Genomic DNA, 18,192 nt, shown 5'->3' on the forward strand with positions numbered 1-18,192 from the left:
CAGTGCATGAAAGAAAACTGAATTCATCAAACAACTTAATAGGGTCTCCTCTCTTCTCTAAAAGCTCCTTGATAAAAGCACCTTTCTTCTCCATATATGTTCTACTTCTGCTTGAGGAATTAGCAGAGCACAACCACAGAGCTCTCCATTTATGAAAAGATGCAGGACTGAGGCAACCAAGGCCAGACCTTAAAAGTAGGAGCTTTGGCACCAAAGACAAAGGAAACCCAGATATTGCAGTGCTGATGCATTTGATGACAATAAACAAGGAGAAATGGAACTGAAAACACAAGATGGTGCTTGTGTTGTCACACACGTGTGAAAGGCACAGGAACAGTTTCTTCCCACAGGCTATTTCCCTCTTGAACAGTTACTGTCCCAAGACCGCACTTTTTATCCTTGCAAATTCATTTAGTCCTATATTTATGTTATTCACAATACTGTAAATATGTCCATTGTCTGCAAATCTATATTCAGACCGATCTGTCTCTCTTTATACTTTAATATTTTTTAGTATATTATAATATTTTGGTTCACACCCCTACTCAATAAGTTCAGGACATATGGTGTTTAATATGAGACCGATTTCTCATAATTAAAGCATAACACCACCATGTATCCAACTTCCAAGTACACACACACACACACACACACGACCGTGGAATGGCCTGCTCCAGAGAACCTGAGCTTTGAGCAGCTCATCAAAGTTGCATCATGACCAGAGACGCCCTGAAGAGGGAAGAGCCCTCCTGCCGATGCCCCATCTCACATACTCCTCTGTTGAAACACACCCCTTTGATGTCTCCTTCAAACCTCTCCTCCCTCTTTCTTTTTCAAGTGAAGACAGCCGGCTTCCCTCTTTCATGCTTTCTCTTGCTCTTTATATGCAGGAAGGAAGGACACTGTTGTGCACTCTGTTCTAAAAATCAAACAAGTGAACTTTCTTTCTGATCGGTGCTCAGGAGGACAAACAAAGGAGGGCAGCGCACCTCAGGAGTCAGGACACAGAGATGACACACACACTTCCAAAACAGCAGAGTCACAATGCAACGTCCCAAAAAGTATTTGAACACTTAAAGCCAAAATGAATGCATGAATTTGAATTAATTAAAATGTTTCAGAAATACAGTGAAAATGGTAATATAGATAAAACTAATTTATTCCTGTGATGCAAAGCATCATTACTTTTCAGCATCATTACTCCAGTCTTCAGTGTCACATGATCCTGCAGAAATCATTCTATGCTGATTTGGTGCTAAAGAAAAAATGTATTATGATAAATGTTGAAAACAGTTATCCTGCTTAATTGTTTTATTTTTAAATGCATTTTATTTTACAACAGGATTTGTGTTGTATAGAAAGATTAAAACAACAGAATTTGTTTGAAATATAAAATATAAATCGTATTTTTATCTGACTTCTATCTTCAATCCACCCATATTATTGTTAATACAAATCAAAAACTAAAAAAAAATATTGGCTCAAAAACAAATGGTTTTTAAATAAAATTATAGTTTGATATATGGCATTTAAAAAAACAACAACTTTGAAATCATTAAACAAAAATGCCACTAGAAAACACTAGATTATACTGAGAAATTGAATGTTAAACATTTTAAATTATACCATTAACTTTGGCAGCCCTAAAACAGTAAAATAACTAGAAAACTAAAACTACAATAAAACCAAGTTGACTAACTAACTAAAAACTAACCAACTAAATTGAAAAAATGGAAACAAAAAATAAATAAAACACATTTAAAATCATAAGAGACCAGTTGGGCTTAGAGAAATAAAGTAAGCTTTAGTATCATTTGGTCACGGATGCAATTTGGTTTTCTAATGCAACAAAATTCATGAATTGTGTGTGTGAATATAGAGTCCAGATGCTTTTTAGGGTCACTTTAAATTCAACCAAAGTCCACAACATCCAGTTCACCTTTTTTTTAAATCCAAACAAAGCTCTTTTAGTCAATAAGAACACAAGCTGCAGCCAAGGGAGTGTTTTAAAATGCCGATTGTTTTAAAATGCCTTCCTTTAGAGAAGAAGGTTAATGACCCTAGACTGAAGAGCAGGGCTTCTGTATTCTAGCCAGAGATGTATTGCTAAGGGTCTAACTTGCAAGAGATGATAAAACTAAAAAAAACATTTTTTTTTAATAAAAAAACATTTGAAAAAATCCAATTTGTTTCCACTCGTTTAAGGAGTCATATTCTACACTTTTTCTTGGACCGTCATAATTTAGTTTTACATGATCATTGCAATGTTCATCAACCCTTTTGGCATTTATTCTTCTTCATCATAATAATTATTTGTTTGGCCCATTTTCAATTAATATTTCTAGAAAGTTTGAGTTACAGTATGTTTTCTTATGGTACAATAACTTGCCAATTACCGCATTCAATTTCGTGTCGAAAAAGTTTATTTGCTTAAAGGTTAACTAAGAAATGTCTGACATTTATTTAGTAAAAAATAAAAAAATAAATCACTCCCTGCATGCTTATGAAGCTGTAGCAACACATCAGGCCTGATTCAACATCTGTTGAAATGCAACACCGTTAGCCACGATGATATCGCTGGAAAAGACGCATTTAAAAAGGAAAGAGAGCGGGGGAAAAAAATAGAGCAAGCAATGAAGCATTTCTGCCCTTTTAATGCGGTAACCTTTGCTGGCGCGCCTGTGGGTGGAGAGGCTTTTGCCATAGCAACACTAATAGGGAACTGTGTGCTGTAATGGAGGGTTGAGTGACAGGAAGCTATCCGGTCTCTCTTTCCTTCTTTCATCGGGGGCTTTGGCATTGTCTGGCCTTTCAACCACTGAAGGCAGAGGGTCCTGTTGATTGGACGGCTACGATCTGTGGTCTAATTTAGTACTGAGCTCATTCATGCAACAATCATGTGGAGATTCTAACTGTCGGTATGGACACACGCGCACACACACACACACACACAGATACAAACCCACAACCAATCTAATGAAGAGATGTGATAGGAAAGGTATTCCTTTGTGCACACTTGTTTAATTATACATCTAAATGAGAACATACAATTGAATTGCCTTCTATTGTTTTTAAATAAAGTGAATTATAAATTACTATGCTAAACCTAAGATTCCGCCGTCTTCGCTCATGGCCGCTCAACTCTGAACAATTTTAAATCCCAGAGATTTCTTCAAAAACTTTCATTCATATCTCGTTGAAAAGTGTACGTTTTTAAAGCATTGCCTTCACACATTTTTTAAATCTTGGTCGAATTTGTCCCCTGAGCCAAAAACCATGGATTACTTTTAAAATTATAATAATCGAAACAAAATGTCAAATAAACAACCCAATTTCAATATTTATTGTACTAAAATTTGCAAGTAAAAATGTATAAACTGTATTAAAAAAAATAATAAAAAAACACCTGGCATTGTTTTCACCACACAATCTTTTGACCCTATTAAAAGAGCTTGTAAAATGTATGTAAAGGTCTAAGAAATCCAAGTAAAATGTAAATATTGCTTTTATCAATATTTGTGTGCCATTTGAGCATCAAGTTTGTCAAAAAAAAAAAAAAAAAGCTTAATTGTTTATATTTAGGATACATAAAATGCTTGATTAAATTAACAATACAAGTAGTTAGAATAAAATAAAACATTTTTGAATAGTTTTATTTTAGAAATGCAATTTATCACAGAATGCTATACTGTAAAAACAAAAAGTTGCTGCCTTAAATTTTTGTTTTTAAGTACAAATTAACTTGGATGTTTAAGTCACTTCAACTTAAATTACATTAAACTGACTTAGTTGAATCTTGTATAACAAGTTGAAAATTGCTTAACTTTTTTTGTTGAGTTAAAGCAATGTAAAGACATGTTGTCATAAGTTATTGATCATATAGGCTAATGTTTTAGTGTATTGAACAATATATAATTTGTGGAAACAAATGACTGATAGGAATTTATTTTCAAAGACAAAAATACAATGTACAGATTTCAACTGTGATGCACAAAAAGTAGCTGACAAATAAAATAGTGAGAATATGAAGAGAAAGAATTTTCATCCTCGGGGATAAAAGTTGAAGAAAAACCAAGTAACAGCATCTAGTACCAGCATCCAAAACTTGACTCCTTGGATCCACACAGATATGAGATCTCAACAGGCAACCAATAAAATCATACAAATTTCGAGTACAGAGGAAGGACCGCAGGTAACCAAACAATCTAAACTGGTGAGTTTTTGGCATAATGCCCTGTGTCGTAAAGTCAATAACCTCTTGAACTGCTAAAGATCTAACATATGTGCTGTAGCGCCTTTTAGAGCCGCTAGCACTGTCAGTCTTTTCCTTTTTCTGACAGAAAAACGGCTTCCACAAACACTAGAAACTTCAGAAGGACCTGTGCCAGGAGACCAGATCCCAAAGTACCTGCGACTGAAAAATTGGGATCATTTTCAACTCGAATCATAAGCTGAATTTTACTCTTAAACCCTCAAAACAAACTGCTTCCCGAAATATCAACTCACATACAACCAAGAAAGAGTCAAACAGGAGGAAATGCATCTGAAAACAGATCATTTAAAGTGAAAAATATGAGAAAAAAAAAGGTAGGTTGTTATTGTCCGAAATCCCTCATAGGACGAAAGATAATTGCAAAAAGGAAAAAAATGGAGGAAGGAAAAGACAAAAGACACACTCAGGAACAAATGACCAAATTAATTGAAATATCTCCAATGACGATATGCACAATTAAGCACGGTGGGGGTGGAGGGTGTCTGTTCTCCGTTGGGGAAAGTAGAGACAAATAGATGGAAGGATGGAGGGATGCAGAAATAGATGGGTGGCTCTGTTCCCTGTTTTCAGGGTGAATAATTAGACCTGATGGTGAGAGGACAGAAATAAACTCCTCAGAAATAACACAAATCAGTCAGCGGCTTGTTCTGAGTGATATGGAGGAAGGTTGAGGTCGGGGTTGGGAGGACACTAATGTCAGTCTTGAAGAAATTGAGCGACCACAAGAAAGTGACAGTCTCTTTATGTAGTCTAATGAAGCTTGAATGTTTGTGCACCCCATATACAGAACCTTGCGATGTCCCCATGTTGTGTGCAATTCCAGCAAATGGTCAAAATCCCACCCTCCATTGATCCAGAAAAGATTCGATTTGTCGAAATAAGCTTGGTTATTTTTTTGGCATCCAATTAGAGATCCTAAAAATGTAGCTTTTTGATGTAGATGTATAAAATAAAATTAAGTGCATAATGCTGGAATATCTGAAAAAACATTTACTTTCTATTAGAATAAAACGGCAATGTCAAATTCAGTACATTTTGATTTGCATTTATGTAATTTTAATTCGTACAGTTTTAAAACTATGCTTTTCTCTTAACTTTTTTAAGAACATCTTAGCACCCCCCTATTGCAGGCCACTGGGAGACTCCTAAAAACAGTGAAAAATCCCCATCTAGTCTTAACTGCTTATTTTAATTTGAATTAAAATTGTAATTAAATTAAAATTGAAGCCGCAAACAGACAGTGATTTAGTCAAATAGTGGATTACTAAGCTAACTGGATAAGCTAAACTAACTGGTTAACCTACAAAACACCGGTCATGAATTAAAAGTCTAAATGGCAATTTTAAATGTTGGAGGATTTCGATATAAGAATAGTTTTCAAGCTTGAGTTTGAACCGAAGGAGGCGTCAAAGCTACTCCGACGCTACTCCGACATCCTACGTCATACATCGCGTCAGGGGTTACTCTTTTGGAGCAAGTCGACTTGCGTAGGCCACCTGCCGGAAGCTAGTTATTTTAGTTTTATAAAGTTTTAAATATGGATAGTTTTCTTACAAAATCCCTTCGCTTTTCTTCAGAAGGCCTTTATTAACCCTGGAGTCATATTGATTACTTTTATGATGGATTGATGCATTTGTTGAACCACCATTCACTACCATTATAAAGCTTGGAAGAGCAATGATATTTTTTAATGTCACTCCGATTGTGTTCGTCTGAAAGAAGATAGTCATATACACCTAGAATGGCTTGAGGGTGAGTAAACTAAAAAGGAACTATCCCTTTAGTACACTACCATTCAAAACATTCAGCAGGATACTTAAGCAAGAACACATTCAATTGATAAAAATAGACAGTAAATATATGTATAATGTTACAAAATAATAATATAAAAATAAATGCTGTTATTTTAACTTTCTATTCATCTAAAAAACATGAAAGGACATCATGGTTTCCACAAAAATATTAACCATCACAATTGTTTTCAACATTGATAAGAAATGTTTGAGCAGCAAATCAGCATATTAGAAAGATTTCTGAAAGATCATGTGACACTGAAGACTGGAGTAATGATGCTGAAAAATCAGCTTTGGCATCTCAGGAATAATTTTCATTTTAAAACTTATTTAAATAAAAGTTACTTTAAATTGCTGAAATGAGCAATGTTTTGAAAAAAGTTTAAATGTTACCGATAACAAATACCCTAAATCACAAACGTCTATATAAAAATGTCAAAAGGGTGAAGGATTTGGCAACACACCTGCAAATGTGCCAGCGAGAAAGGCAATTGGCTACATGCAGAGTCCTGATTAAAGGTCAAATGTCACAGATGCTCCACCACCTTCCCTGATGCGCAGCAGTGATAGCTGTACCTGCCCAGACACTTTCACACAAGCATGTGCGCATATATGTTCCACACAGAGAGGGCAAGGAAACTCAAGGGGAAGAACAGATGCTGAGTAGCAAGACCTCACAGCCAGCGGACGTGACACTTAACCTTCCATCAGATTGAGCCCTTCAGATCCTCATCTTGCCTTTGGGAGGTCAGAGGCGTAGACAAAACGCCTGCACTAACTTCAGCTTTCCAGACCTGCCAGAAAACACCAGCCTCCACAGGTCAGAGGGGAAGGACAGAAGGTATTCAATCTAAAACTCTACTAGCAGAGCATCTTGAGAAGAAAGAAACCCCTTCCACAAAAATCACTCACCGTTAAGCTCGAGGCAAGGAAATGTGAAGAGATACTTTTATATGGTGTGTGAATTATTTAAAGAATTCTTCTTATAAAAATGAAATTAATGTCATCATTTACTTATCTCTATTAAAACCTGTATGACTTTCTTTCATCCATGGAACAAAACTTATTATAGTAGAGTGTCTATGCAGGTTTATTCCACATTGAAATGTGACCATGGTCAGCAAGATTTCAATAAAAAAAATGGGTGAATAGCTTTCCAGTCTTTCAATGGCTTCAGAAGTAATATAGCCAGATGTACGGAGCACAGCTTCACAGCCCCTGGACACTTTCAAGGTATGAATGAGAGCAATGGCAACATTTTCATTCTTTTTAGGTGTACTGTTCCTTGAAGTGTTAAAAAACTGAACAAAACAAAGCGTTAGACTGGTGGTGCGACAGCGGTCAGATGCCACATTGTGGTCGTTATGTGGTCACAGATGGTGGCGTGGTTGACAGGCCGAGGCCGACTGACACTTACCAGCGAGCAGGAAGGTGATGAGACATGTCTCTTTGGGCATGTAGAGCTTGAGTCTGGAGCCACTAAACACGTACTCTACCACGGCCTCCGAGCGGCCCGCTCTCTGCAGGAATGGCAGGAACTGTTTCGCCTTCTGTGTCTCCTGTGCAAAAAAAAAAAAAAAAAAAAGAACATCAGGAATTGAACTGGTGTTTAAACAACAGATGAAAAGAAACATTTGTTACACTTCGCAGCTTTTTTGTGCCGTTTAGACAGGTGGTTTTGTGCAAATGATAGAGCCACATTAAAATTTGCAGATGACCCAGAGATGCAAACTCGTCAGGGGTGAAAAAGGTGACAAAGATGTGACCCCATTCCCCCAAAACAACATTTTAATTGTAAAACTTTTTTTTAAATAAATTTTCGCATGTAATACTTTAAACACTTTTTGTTAACATCAGAATTGTGCAGTAAAATTAAAATTTAAGGAGACTTGCATTTCTCTTTTTTATTCATAGAGGTTAAGTGAAAAATGAAAATGACATGAAATTCGCCAAAAGGTTTACATCCCTGATACCCAAGTTTGAGTCAAGAAATTATTATTTTTACGGAATTTATAAGCGGATCGATGGCATGATTAAATGTATGATTTTGTTTTTAGATTATGCCTAAAAAATTATATTAATGCAACTTAATACATTTATACAATTTATATGATGCACTAAACTATTAGCCCTTTTTTTACACCAAATATTTTAAACAATTTCAACAATGTGTCTAACTCAGCTGGTTACATTAGTTTAAATACTTTTAATTTGTAATTACAATTGGACTAGAATGACAGACCAAGTGGAAGATAACAGATGGGTGATACCGTGACCCATTATGGGAGAAGGACAGCTCTATTTCAAGAGTTTCCTGGCCAATAGTATACTTTTAGAAGTGAGATTAGCCATCTTGGTTTGACAGGTGAGGGTTTGGGGTGTAACAGAGATACTTCAGATTTCACTCGAAACATTGCTGGTTCCTGTGACTCAATTCACCACTTCCACCCACTGCAGCTGGAAATACAGCCCTGACCCACACATAAAGAAAAAAAGGAAGAGAAAGGGGAAAAAAAAGAAAACAAACACATCCAAAGATAAATGGCCCTTTCACAATCCCAATCCAAACGACATTACTCTGACTGTCAGTCATATAACGAGGGAATCTTGTTTCTGGATGAGAAATGAGAATGTTACCATTTAAGAGTGACACTCTTTTCTCTCGCTCTAAATGCCTCCTACACAAACCCGGGTATAAATAACATTCTGAAAAAGTTCGCAGACAGCTGCCATACACTTCATTAAAACCTGAGGAGCTCATTCATAAACGCAGAGATGAGAGGAAGGAGATAGTTGAGGAGAGGTGAACAGGAAGTCAGCGGCCGTTAAACCCAAGTTGCTTCACACACACCAAGTAAACAAGCCTGTCACCCAGCAAACGACATTTACAAGCTAAGTAAAATTTAATCTTCATTTGGTGAGGCAACCAAACAGGATTCGCCTAAAAACAACTTCAGAGCTACGAGCATGATGACTTTATGGGTGGAAAGACTATTTTTAGAGGGCTGTTCATTAATTTAATGGGCAGGGCCGTAATGCAGCAATAAATCAGCTGTCATAGGGCGAAGCTCTAACATCAAAGATTCGGGAGAGGATTCTGGAATATAGAAGACATCAGTAAAGCCGTTCAACACTCAGAACACGGTCATGGGTCATGATCGGGCCCAAACTGAATTTTTTTGAATTTTCACACAGATGTTTGGGTTTGATTTTGTCTGTGGGATGGATTTAAACAGGGGGAAAAAAAGTGTTAATCAAATTTGACTTTTACACTGAAGACAAATCATATTAGTCAACAAATATCAAATAAATAAGCAAGGTGAAAAATCAAACAAGCAACTAACCAAACTATTTAATTAAAGCAAACGACAGGGGATGTGATGTAGTGAATGTTATGCCAGTGAATGAATGGCTAAAGCTGGGAAAAAAATATTGATATCCAAAAATGTAATTTTCAATTTATTTGAATAGTGCAGTCCATCCTGTAGATATCACTGTTCTGCGGAAATCAAATTTTACTTCAGTTATGAGTTCACTGACTGGTTTTTTTAATGAACAGTTAAAAAAAGATGAGTTATCGATTTGAAATGGTCTCTAAAACAAAGCCATATATAACTTTAACTTACAGAATATTTTTCTTGTGTAAAAAAATAAAATAAAAAAATGGACGTAGTAACTGAAACGCATCCAAACAAATCAATGAAATCGAAGCAAATACAAAATGTAGGACTGGTTATGCTAGGGGTCCCGGAACGCACAAACTTACCCCAGAAATGTCTGCCACCCTGTGAATAGGCACTTCTTTCTTGCTGTGAAGTCCTTTGCCGTTCTTGATCGCCCTGCAATGATTCAAAAGTTGTGTTAGTCGAAATGTTCAGAACGGGCCCCCAGAACATAAAACAGAGAAACCAACCCTTAAACAAGCCCACCCATTCATCCATCCCTCATGCCACAAAAGAGCCAACATATTATATTTATAGGCCAGCAGTTCGCCTGCATTACACATGGGAATGGATATGGTGTCTTTTGTGTGTGTCTGAGTGCTCGATCAGAGTAATAGTGGTTGCTGAGTGGTGACGCCTGCAGATTACAGTAGATTCAGGAGGAATGAGGGACGTGTCTTAGGCCTCTTTAAGGCAGATGCATCTGTGGCTGTAGCCTCCCTGGTGTCCAATCACATTCGGTGAAGAAAGGAAGAGCGAGAGAGAGAGGGAGTGCTCGTCCTGGGGTTGATTTCTCAGAGGATGTAGGGTAATGACCAGCAATCACTGCTAAAAATAAATTTGAGGCCTGCAAACCTCCAATCTCCGCTGGCTCCACGGGGAAGCATTACCCAGAGAGAGCGAAGGACAAGAAAATAGAGGAGATGTGTATGAAAGCATGTGCGCGTTTGAGAGCAACACCAAAAGTGAAGAATGGAAATGGAAAAGAAAGAGCAGCAGATAAGAAAAAGCGAGTCTCTTTCTCTCGAGAGTCACCCCGTCTATCGCAGACCACAAGATCCGAATCTCTTTCTGTGCAATGAACCACCCTTGAAACCTCTGCGCCGCAAATCTATATAATTGTAGTAATAGACATAGAATAAAAGAGCCGTGCTTTAGTGCTGGTGGTTAAGGTATGAGCTCTGAGACTGATATTGCCCCCCATGAAATGAGAGCTAACCAGACAAGCCATGACTAACTGCAAAGAACAAAATGGCTCCATTTCACAGACGGCTTCTCCTTCGCAATGTGCAGGAACATGGCCCGCATTCGCTCACCGGTGCTTTTATTTTAGTGCTCTGGCTTACCTTGCCTCTGCCGCCAGGAGCTCGTCATAATGGGAAGATCTTTGATCGTCGTCCTGGCGGTATCGGATCACTGTGGCGAGACCTTTACTGACCAGAGCCTCAGCAATGTTTCTATGGAGAGAGCAAAAATCAGATGTTGGTATGACAATCATTTAATTCAGAAAGGGCACATGCTATTAATCAAATGACAGTAAAGACATTGTGTCACAAAATATTTCAATGTCAAACAAATGTTGTTCTTTTGAACCTATTCAAAGAATACCAAAAAAATAAATATAAAGCAGCACTACCGTTTTGAACATTGATAATAAGAAATATTTCTTTAGCATCAAATCAGCATATTAGCATCATGCGACACTGAATATATTTATATTTTATTATTATTATTATTTATATATTACAACTATAATTTTGGAGGGGGGTTAGTCTATATCAGGGGCTTTCAAAGTGTGGGGCGCCACAGAGCGGTAAGTTGTGGGTAAGTTGTGTCAAAAGGGAGGCCCGCTGTCTTAGACTTTGAAAACCCCTGGTCTATATTATATAGATTGTAATTTACAAATTGTTTAAAGGAGAGCGTTGTGTAAGATTGAGTAAGGCCTAGTTTGCAGAACTGAGCCATAATTGATGACAACAAATGAGAACCGGTGCCCTGCAAGCCAAGTGGCAAATGCATTTCTCATTGCCATTTTTCAACACAGATATTGCATTTGGCGAGCAGCTCGCAATCCCCTATTGCAGAGCACAGCAAACATGCAACACCCATTCTGTCAAGTTTTGGTAATAAAAATCAAAAGAGCAAACGTATGAATAAAACAAAAAAACAATGCTGTTCTTTTTGTGCCTTTTCTGAAGTTGTAGTGGTACACAGTTTCAGCTAGACCTCAATGAGGTTTTTGATTACACAAATATTCCACAGGACAGAGCCAAAAATACAAAGTGAAAAATAACTAGCAACGGCTGTTTAGGCCAAATAGTTAAACTGACAAAAAACACTAAAATTGCAAGCCATGATAAACTTACTTTCAACGTTAGTCCTATTTCACCAAGCTCCCAAAAAATCTAGTGGTTACTAAAAAGTAACCTATTGCATCAGACCAACAGACTTGTCAGTGCTGCCATGAATTTTTACAGATCTATGATCAGTTCGGGCTCCTAAAATATTTATGGCACTATGGAAAAACCTGGAAAGAGCTGATTCCGAATCAGTGAAGAGTCAAGATGCGGCAAAGCAGCTGAGCCCTCAGGCGATGTGACCACCTGTTACCCACAATGCTCTAATGCCAAGCACTGGGGCACGGTTGGGTAATCACAGCCTGAGGCGCAGTGCCACCCCAGACTCATGTGCCTGGCCTCACTTACCCTAACAAGGGACAGTGTGCTCACACATCCACATCACATGGGTGAACAAGAATAATTTGAATTCATAGAGGAGTCAAAAAAGGTAATAAAGCCTTTGTCGGTCCTGATTTTGAAGGTGATTGCCAGAGAGCGTTTAGAAAAATGTAATTTCATTCCTTTTCTTTTTATTAACATGTTTCTTTTGCTGTTGGTTGTTGAATAAGACATCCCACATTTGAAGAGTGATAGCAACTGTGTGAAGAGTAGACTGACATCAAGTCATTATTTTATCAGTCTGGATGATTAATGAACAGATCAGACTGATGTGGTTCAAGTTCAACACAATGACTAGATCCAGACGCAACAGTTTACAGCTCATTAGAGGGGAAGATATTCAGTGAATAATGACTTAATTTTTGGTTTATTCTTAGACAATCATTATCATGTTACCTGAAATATAGCACACAAGTTAAAATAGCTTTCAAAAGTTTGAGGTCAGTAGGATTTTATGAACTTTCCACAAAATGAGCAGCACAACCATTGTCAACATTGATAAGAAATGTTTCTTGAGCACCAAATAAGCATTTTAGAATGATTTCTGAAGAATCATGTGACCCTGAAGACTGGGGTAATGATGCTAAAAATTCAGCTTTGCAATTACGTGAATGAAAACTACACAAAATATATTAAAATAGAAAATGTATTTTAAATTGTAACAATAATACCATTGTTTTTTTGTTTTTTTTAAGCAGTTTTGGTGAATAGTAGTGTATATGGACCAATTTAGGCTGCTTTATCCATGTCTGTAAGGTACAGAAACCCTTAGTGGGAGTAGGTGGTTTTCAAAAATAGATAAAAAAGCAGAACTTTGTACAAATTTAGTAACTGTACTCACATTCCTCCAATGGTGACTGTAGCACAGGTACGCTCTGGGAAAGCCGGAACGCCACTCGTTTCCGTGGCACTGGTGGCAGCTCTTATGTAATCGACCGTGACATTAACCTGCAAAGATACAAAACAAAAATGGTTAAATCACCAACGGAGTCGATGAAGGGCCAAGAAACACTGCCTACATACACACACTTTTATAAGCCTGTCAGGGGCTTGGCTATTGAGATAAATTGACCACTGAAGCTACATGTGAGGACACGGAGAACTGCACTGTAACCCTGTTTTATGATGTCGCATTAAACATGACAGAATTACGCCAAGAAAGAGCAACACATCAAACTCTGAATTTGATATCTTTGTACAGGATTGCAAATCAAGCGAAAAGCTGGCTGTAAAGAGAAAAAAAAATGGATTACAGGCCTTTCAGGGTGGACAAATTGTGTTAGGGCATCTAGCGAGGGGTTTGGTGTGTGTGCGTGTGTACAAGCATGACTGTGGGCTACTTTCCAAGGTCACCCTGAGTCAGTGTGAATCATGTCAGGCTAGACCATAGATCTCCCCAGAGGAAGCCAGACCAAACATGGAAACTGTTTATCACAAAGTGAAAAAAAGAGGCGGGGACCGGTAACTATTTCACTCGACGGCAATAGAGGAATAGTGGAAGGGAAGAGGATAACTAAACCTGATAAATTCACACCAAACTGCTTCAGGTTAAGAAATCGACTCCATTTGTGTCAAACTCTCTCTGAGGTCATAGGGATCATCCCGGAGGGGCCATCGCATGCGGTGTATTCTTGTTAGCTCTGAGCAAATAAAGAAGCCGCGTTGATATATTCAGAGATAGGGGAATGTGATCCAGCCAATTCCGTTCAATCAGTTCAGAGCAAACAGAGCGTTGGAAGCTAATCTCAAATAGTAAGCCGGATCTCCCATCTGTCTTGACGTGCAGGGGGGAAGATCAGTCATTAATCGGGATGGCACCAATAACAACCCAAGGACGAAGACTTCACGTGATCGACTGCTCAACCATTGTCCTGTTGGAGTGTGTGGATTGATTGCTTCCTGACCACAATTCATTAGTGCATGTGTAAAACTACCTTACAGGAATGAAGCACCACTAATGTGTCAAAGCATCTCCCTCCAATCTAAAGGATCCCGTCCAGAGGCAGACGAGTGTGAACAAAATGTACAGGAACAACAATTAATTTCAGTCTAAAACTAAGCTCTACCCTAGTAAACTTGGAGATGATTTCTTTCTGGATCCTTCCCAGGTTGTTGACAGATAATTTTAAGAGGTTGGGGTTTGTGCGGAAAGTTTTAGGACCTAGGGTGTACAACAAAGTGCACTCAATGTCACTTAAACTTGATTTTGTAGTCTGCAGTAGAGACAGGCCGATAATTGGTCTGACCAATATTTTTTGCTATTATTCACAATCGTCACCTTAAATTAGTAATTGATTCTTTAATATAGGCTAACGATAAATCACAGCCTTTAGTTTATGTCGATTGCACGATTTTCACAAATCGATACAGATGATCTTCCGACCAAGTTATGGAATTGACATGGCACAATAAGGCAAAGGGTGAGAAAGTTATATGCTCTGAACTAATTCCTAAAGTTGGAATTCAATCCATTTATCCCCATTCAATTAATTTGCCTCAAAATGACAATGCAACTCAGTCTAATGGACATAATGGAAGTTCATTAGGTGGGGGAAACCTGTGGACACTCATTTTCTTACCCCAGGAGTTTAGTGCTTCATCAACAAATAAAGCACAAAATAATTGCATTTTCATCCCCTACTTCTACTCTCTCCAGTTCTCTCTCTGAAAGGCAGAGACAGCTCTGCACCATTGGGCAGGAGTAATGAGCTTGGTTGAACGACAACATGCCCTTCTTAAGAAACACAAAGCGCAAACGATTCCCGCTCGTTCGGAGGAACAAAAGTGCTTATAAAGAAGCAAAATGAATGAGAAAAGAAAGTAGTAGTGGCCCATTTGGGAAGTAGATGACAGATTAAATGGGCTTTTTAGAAACATGCCTGAATAGAAAGATCTGACCAAAGAACAACAGCAATGGAGGGTTTGAAAAATGCCCAGACAGAACCAGGAGGAAGAGGATGACGAAGACAGAAATGGTGCTAATGGCGAAGCATCCCTCAAAACGGAGACAGATCCACTGAAATGTCCAGGGAAATGCAAAGAGATTGAGCTGGTCCATGTACAGCAATGTATAGATTGCTTTCACACTTGGTTTGACTGCTTTGTCCAAACCAGAGATGGATTCCCCTCCTCCACTACTGGATTCTTTACACATTGTACTTTAGGGTACAAACGGTGGTATGTTTGAATCATCAGCGCGAATACCACCATGAGTAATTGGAAGATGACTCAAGAAGAGGAGATGCCAGCTTCACCGTTTATGTTTTTGTCAGTATGATTCTGAAAGTCAGAATTTTTTTAAAAAGTATAGCACATAAGGATGCATGTTTGTCTGCCACAGAAGTATTGCAAGAAACGCAAAGCATGTGAACTGCTCTCTGAACGCAGTTTATCTGGAGACAAGCAGGTATGATATTATATATGACAAGGAGCACGCAAAAACCGCAAAATTACAACAGACCGCACTTATATCATACAGGAAAATTCGGAACTGGTTATATATAATATATTTAAAGTAAATAAATAAATAAAACAGACAGACAGACAATCTGCAACCAATGTAGTCCAGATTTAATGACTGAGTCGGTTCTTAACATAATACGACATCCATGATGATGGATGATGATGATGATGATAATAAAATTATTAATACAAATTTTTTATATTATTCTTATTAGCACTATTATTAATATTGTTAGAATTAAAAATGATATAGCATTAGGTATGGTATATAATCATTATCAGATATGCCGACAATTTTATTGTCAAATTATTAAAATACATTATTGTTTGTATTAGTATTATTAGTAAATAAATGCATTAATATGTATTATATTACTTAATGTTAATAAGAATTTTATACTATTGTTTTGTAGTAATACAATATTTAATTCTTATTAATTAATAATTAATTTGTATTAAAATTAATTATAAATCTACATTTTCATTGTTGTGGTATAATGATCATTTATTAGTGTGTCAAAAAGCTACAATATATATTTTTTTATTAAATAGTTATAGCGAGAATAAATAAAAAAGGTTCTTTAGTATGCTTGACACTTGTTAGGAATGCCAAAAAAGCTTTTATACCACCCAAACTTGGATCACAAACGGACACGGTTCCACACCAAAAAGCTCTAGTGTGAATGCATCTTATGAGATGTGCAGAGTCAAACCTGCTCTCTGCAAGCTTAAGTCCCTGTGAGTGGAGTCTAATGCGGTGAGGGTAGGTGTAGTCAGGAAACTCTGTAATACATATTTCATGGATTAAAAGTGAGCTGCTAGTCTCACATGCCACTGTAATTCCCTCTAAAGCAGAAGCCAAAGTGGAGGAAAAAAGATGAATGAAGTCTGCACAGCTCTGCCGTGGCTGCATCAATGTGCATCAGGGAAACATGAGAAAACTCAGCACGTCCTCTCTTCCATACAAATGAACAAACTAATAAACAAAGCAGAACTTACGGAACATACCTGCATAAACACAAACATCAAACACTTAACACTGACATTCCAGTCAGTCACTGCCTCTTGTTCACACCTCTTATACACACACACACACACACACACACACACACACACACACACACAAACACTCACACCCACCCACATAACAGGAGGCACTTTGAGCGGGCAGGATTATCCAAACGTGCTCTTTCCTGATAAGTGGATTAATGCAACATTTTCATTTGACTTTTTCGCTGAGGCAGAGACCCTCTACAGAGGCGCTACTTAGAAAGTTAGCCAAATCTAGCTTTGGATTATGTCACAGGGAAGTTCTGTTTCAATACCGAGAGGAGAAAATGCACTTCTGCACAGATTTTCTTCCATTACCCACTGCTGGTGAATGCCACTCATTCTCTCCCTCCTTTCAAAAGAAGGAAACGCGATCTGAAATGGACGCCTCGCTCCAAGTTCTTCCGTTCCAGAGCTGTGACTCACTGGGGCTTGGATGGAGATTCTCTCCCTCCTTTCCTTTCCTTTCATCTTCTTCTTGTTCATTGTGCCGTTGAACTGATATTGATCACATACTGGCTGAGATTTTAAAAAGTTGACCTTCGACCTCTTCAATGGCTGTTAAACTGACAGAAAATTGATGCAACATCGACAAATCCAGAGTCAGCTCAAGCTCTCATGCTAATACTCTGGAAACAATAATCAGGTACTACTTACCCCTCCTGACTAGTGGGACGCAGCATGTAGAGAACGAATGGCATCTTAAATGCCAGAAAAACTCAAAATCAAAAGGTTCTGGGCGTAAAATCGTCCTTCTGCCCTGATCTGGCAGATATGAGCCAGTAGAATTCTATTTTTCCACCAACAAAACAATCAGTCTTCAACAATTACCCGATTTTATGGTTACGAACTTCTATAATTGCACAGATTTCATTTAACTTTTAACAGTTGGAACATAATTTTCCACGGCGGTTGCCAGGGCAGCAGGGGAGATGCTAAAACATGGCATGTCTCAGTGCAAGGCCTCATCCTCACACCACATTGTGTCCTAGCAACAACTAAAGAAAGCTGACAAAAGCCTGATTGCAATTTATTTTAAAAAGTCATCGCTGTAACCACATCAACCCTACATTCACAATAGAGGTCGATCAACATGCGTTCCAATGACCTCTGCTTCAACTTTTGCATTTGGCCCATCCCAATACTGAATATCTGGTTACAACGTCAATTTAATCAAAAAATATATTAAAGAAATCAGGAATATTTCCTTTACGGAAATATTTAGATGCTACTTTGACTCTAAAGATCGAAAGATGATTAATTCCATATACACTACTAATTTAAGTCAAAGCACTTCTGTGACACTTAAGCCAAAATTGAATGATTACCACACTCCTATCTTCTTGAGCTGGATTAATTCTGAATGAATTCAAACATTCCCTCACTGTTTGCATTTATATGCAAACAGGCATCTTATCACACAGAGTGTTGTA

General features: G+C 37.8%; 1 protein-coding gene across 1 annotated transcript in view; it reads right to left on the minus strand.

Annotated features, from left to right (window-relative positions):
- snd1 (staphylococcal nuclease and tudor domain containing 1) overlaps nt 1-18,192 on the minus strand; it is a 99,676-nt gene that overhangs the window by 38,689 nt on the left and 42,795 nt on the right. The window contains exons 12-15 of the mRNA XM_079622280.1: nt 13,089-13,195; nt 10,856-10,966; nt 9,833-9,905; nt 7,419-7,625 (exon numbers count right to left, since the gene is read on the minus strand). Coding sequence (XP_079478406.1) covers nt 7,437-7,625; nt 9,833-9,905; nt 10,856-10,966; nt 13,089-13,195 — 480 coding nt within the window. The 3' untranslated portion in view covers nt 7,419-7,436. The remainder of the gene's footprint in view (nt 1-7,418; nt 7,626-9,832; nt 9,906-10,855; nt 10,967-13,088; nt 13,196-18,192) is intronic.

This window comes from Phoxinus phoxinus, assembly GCF_949152265.1.
Source record: "Phoxinus phoxinus genome assembly, chromosome: 9".
NCBI classification, from domain to species: domain Eukaryota; kingdom Metazoa; phylum Chordata; class Actinopteri; order Cypriniformes; family Leuciscidae; genus Phoxinus; species Phoxinus phoxinus.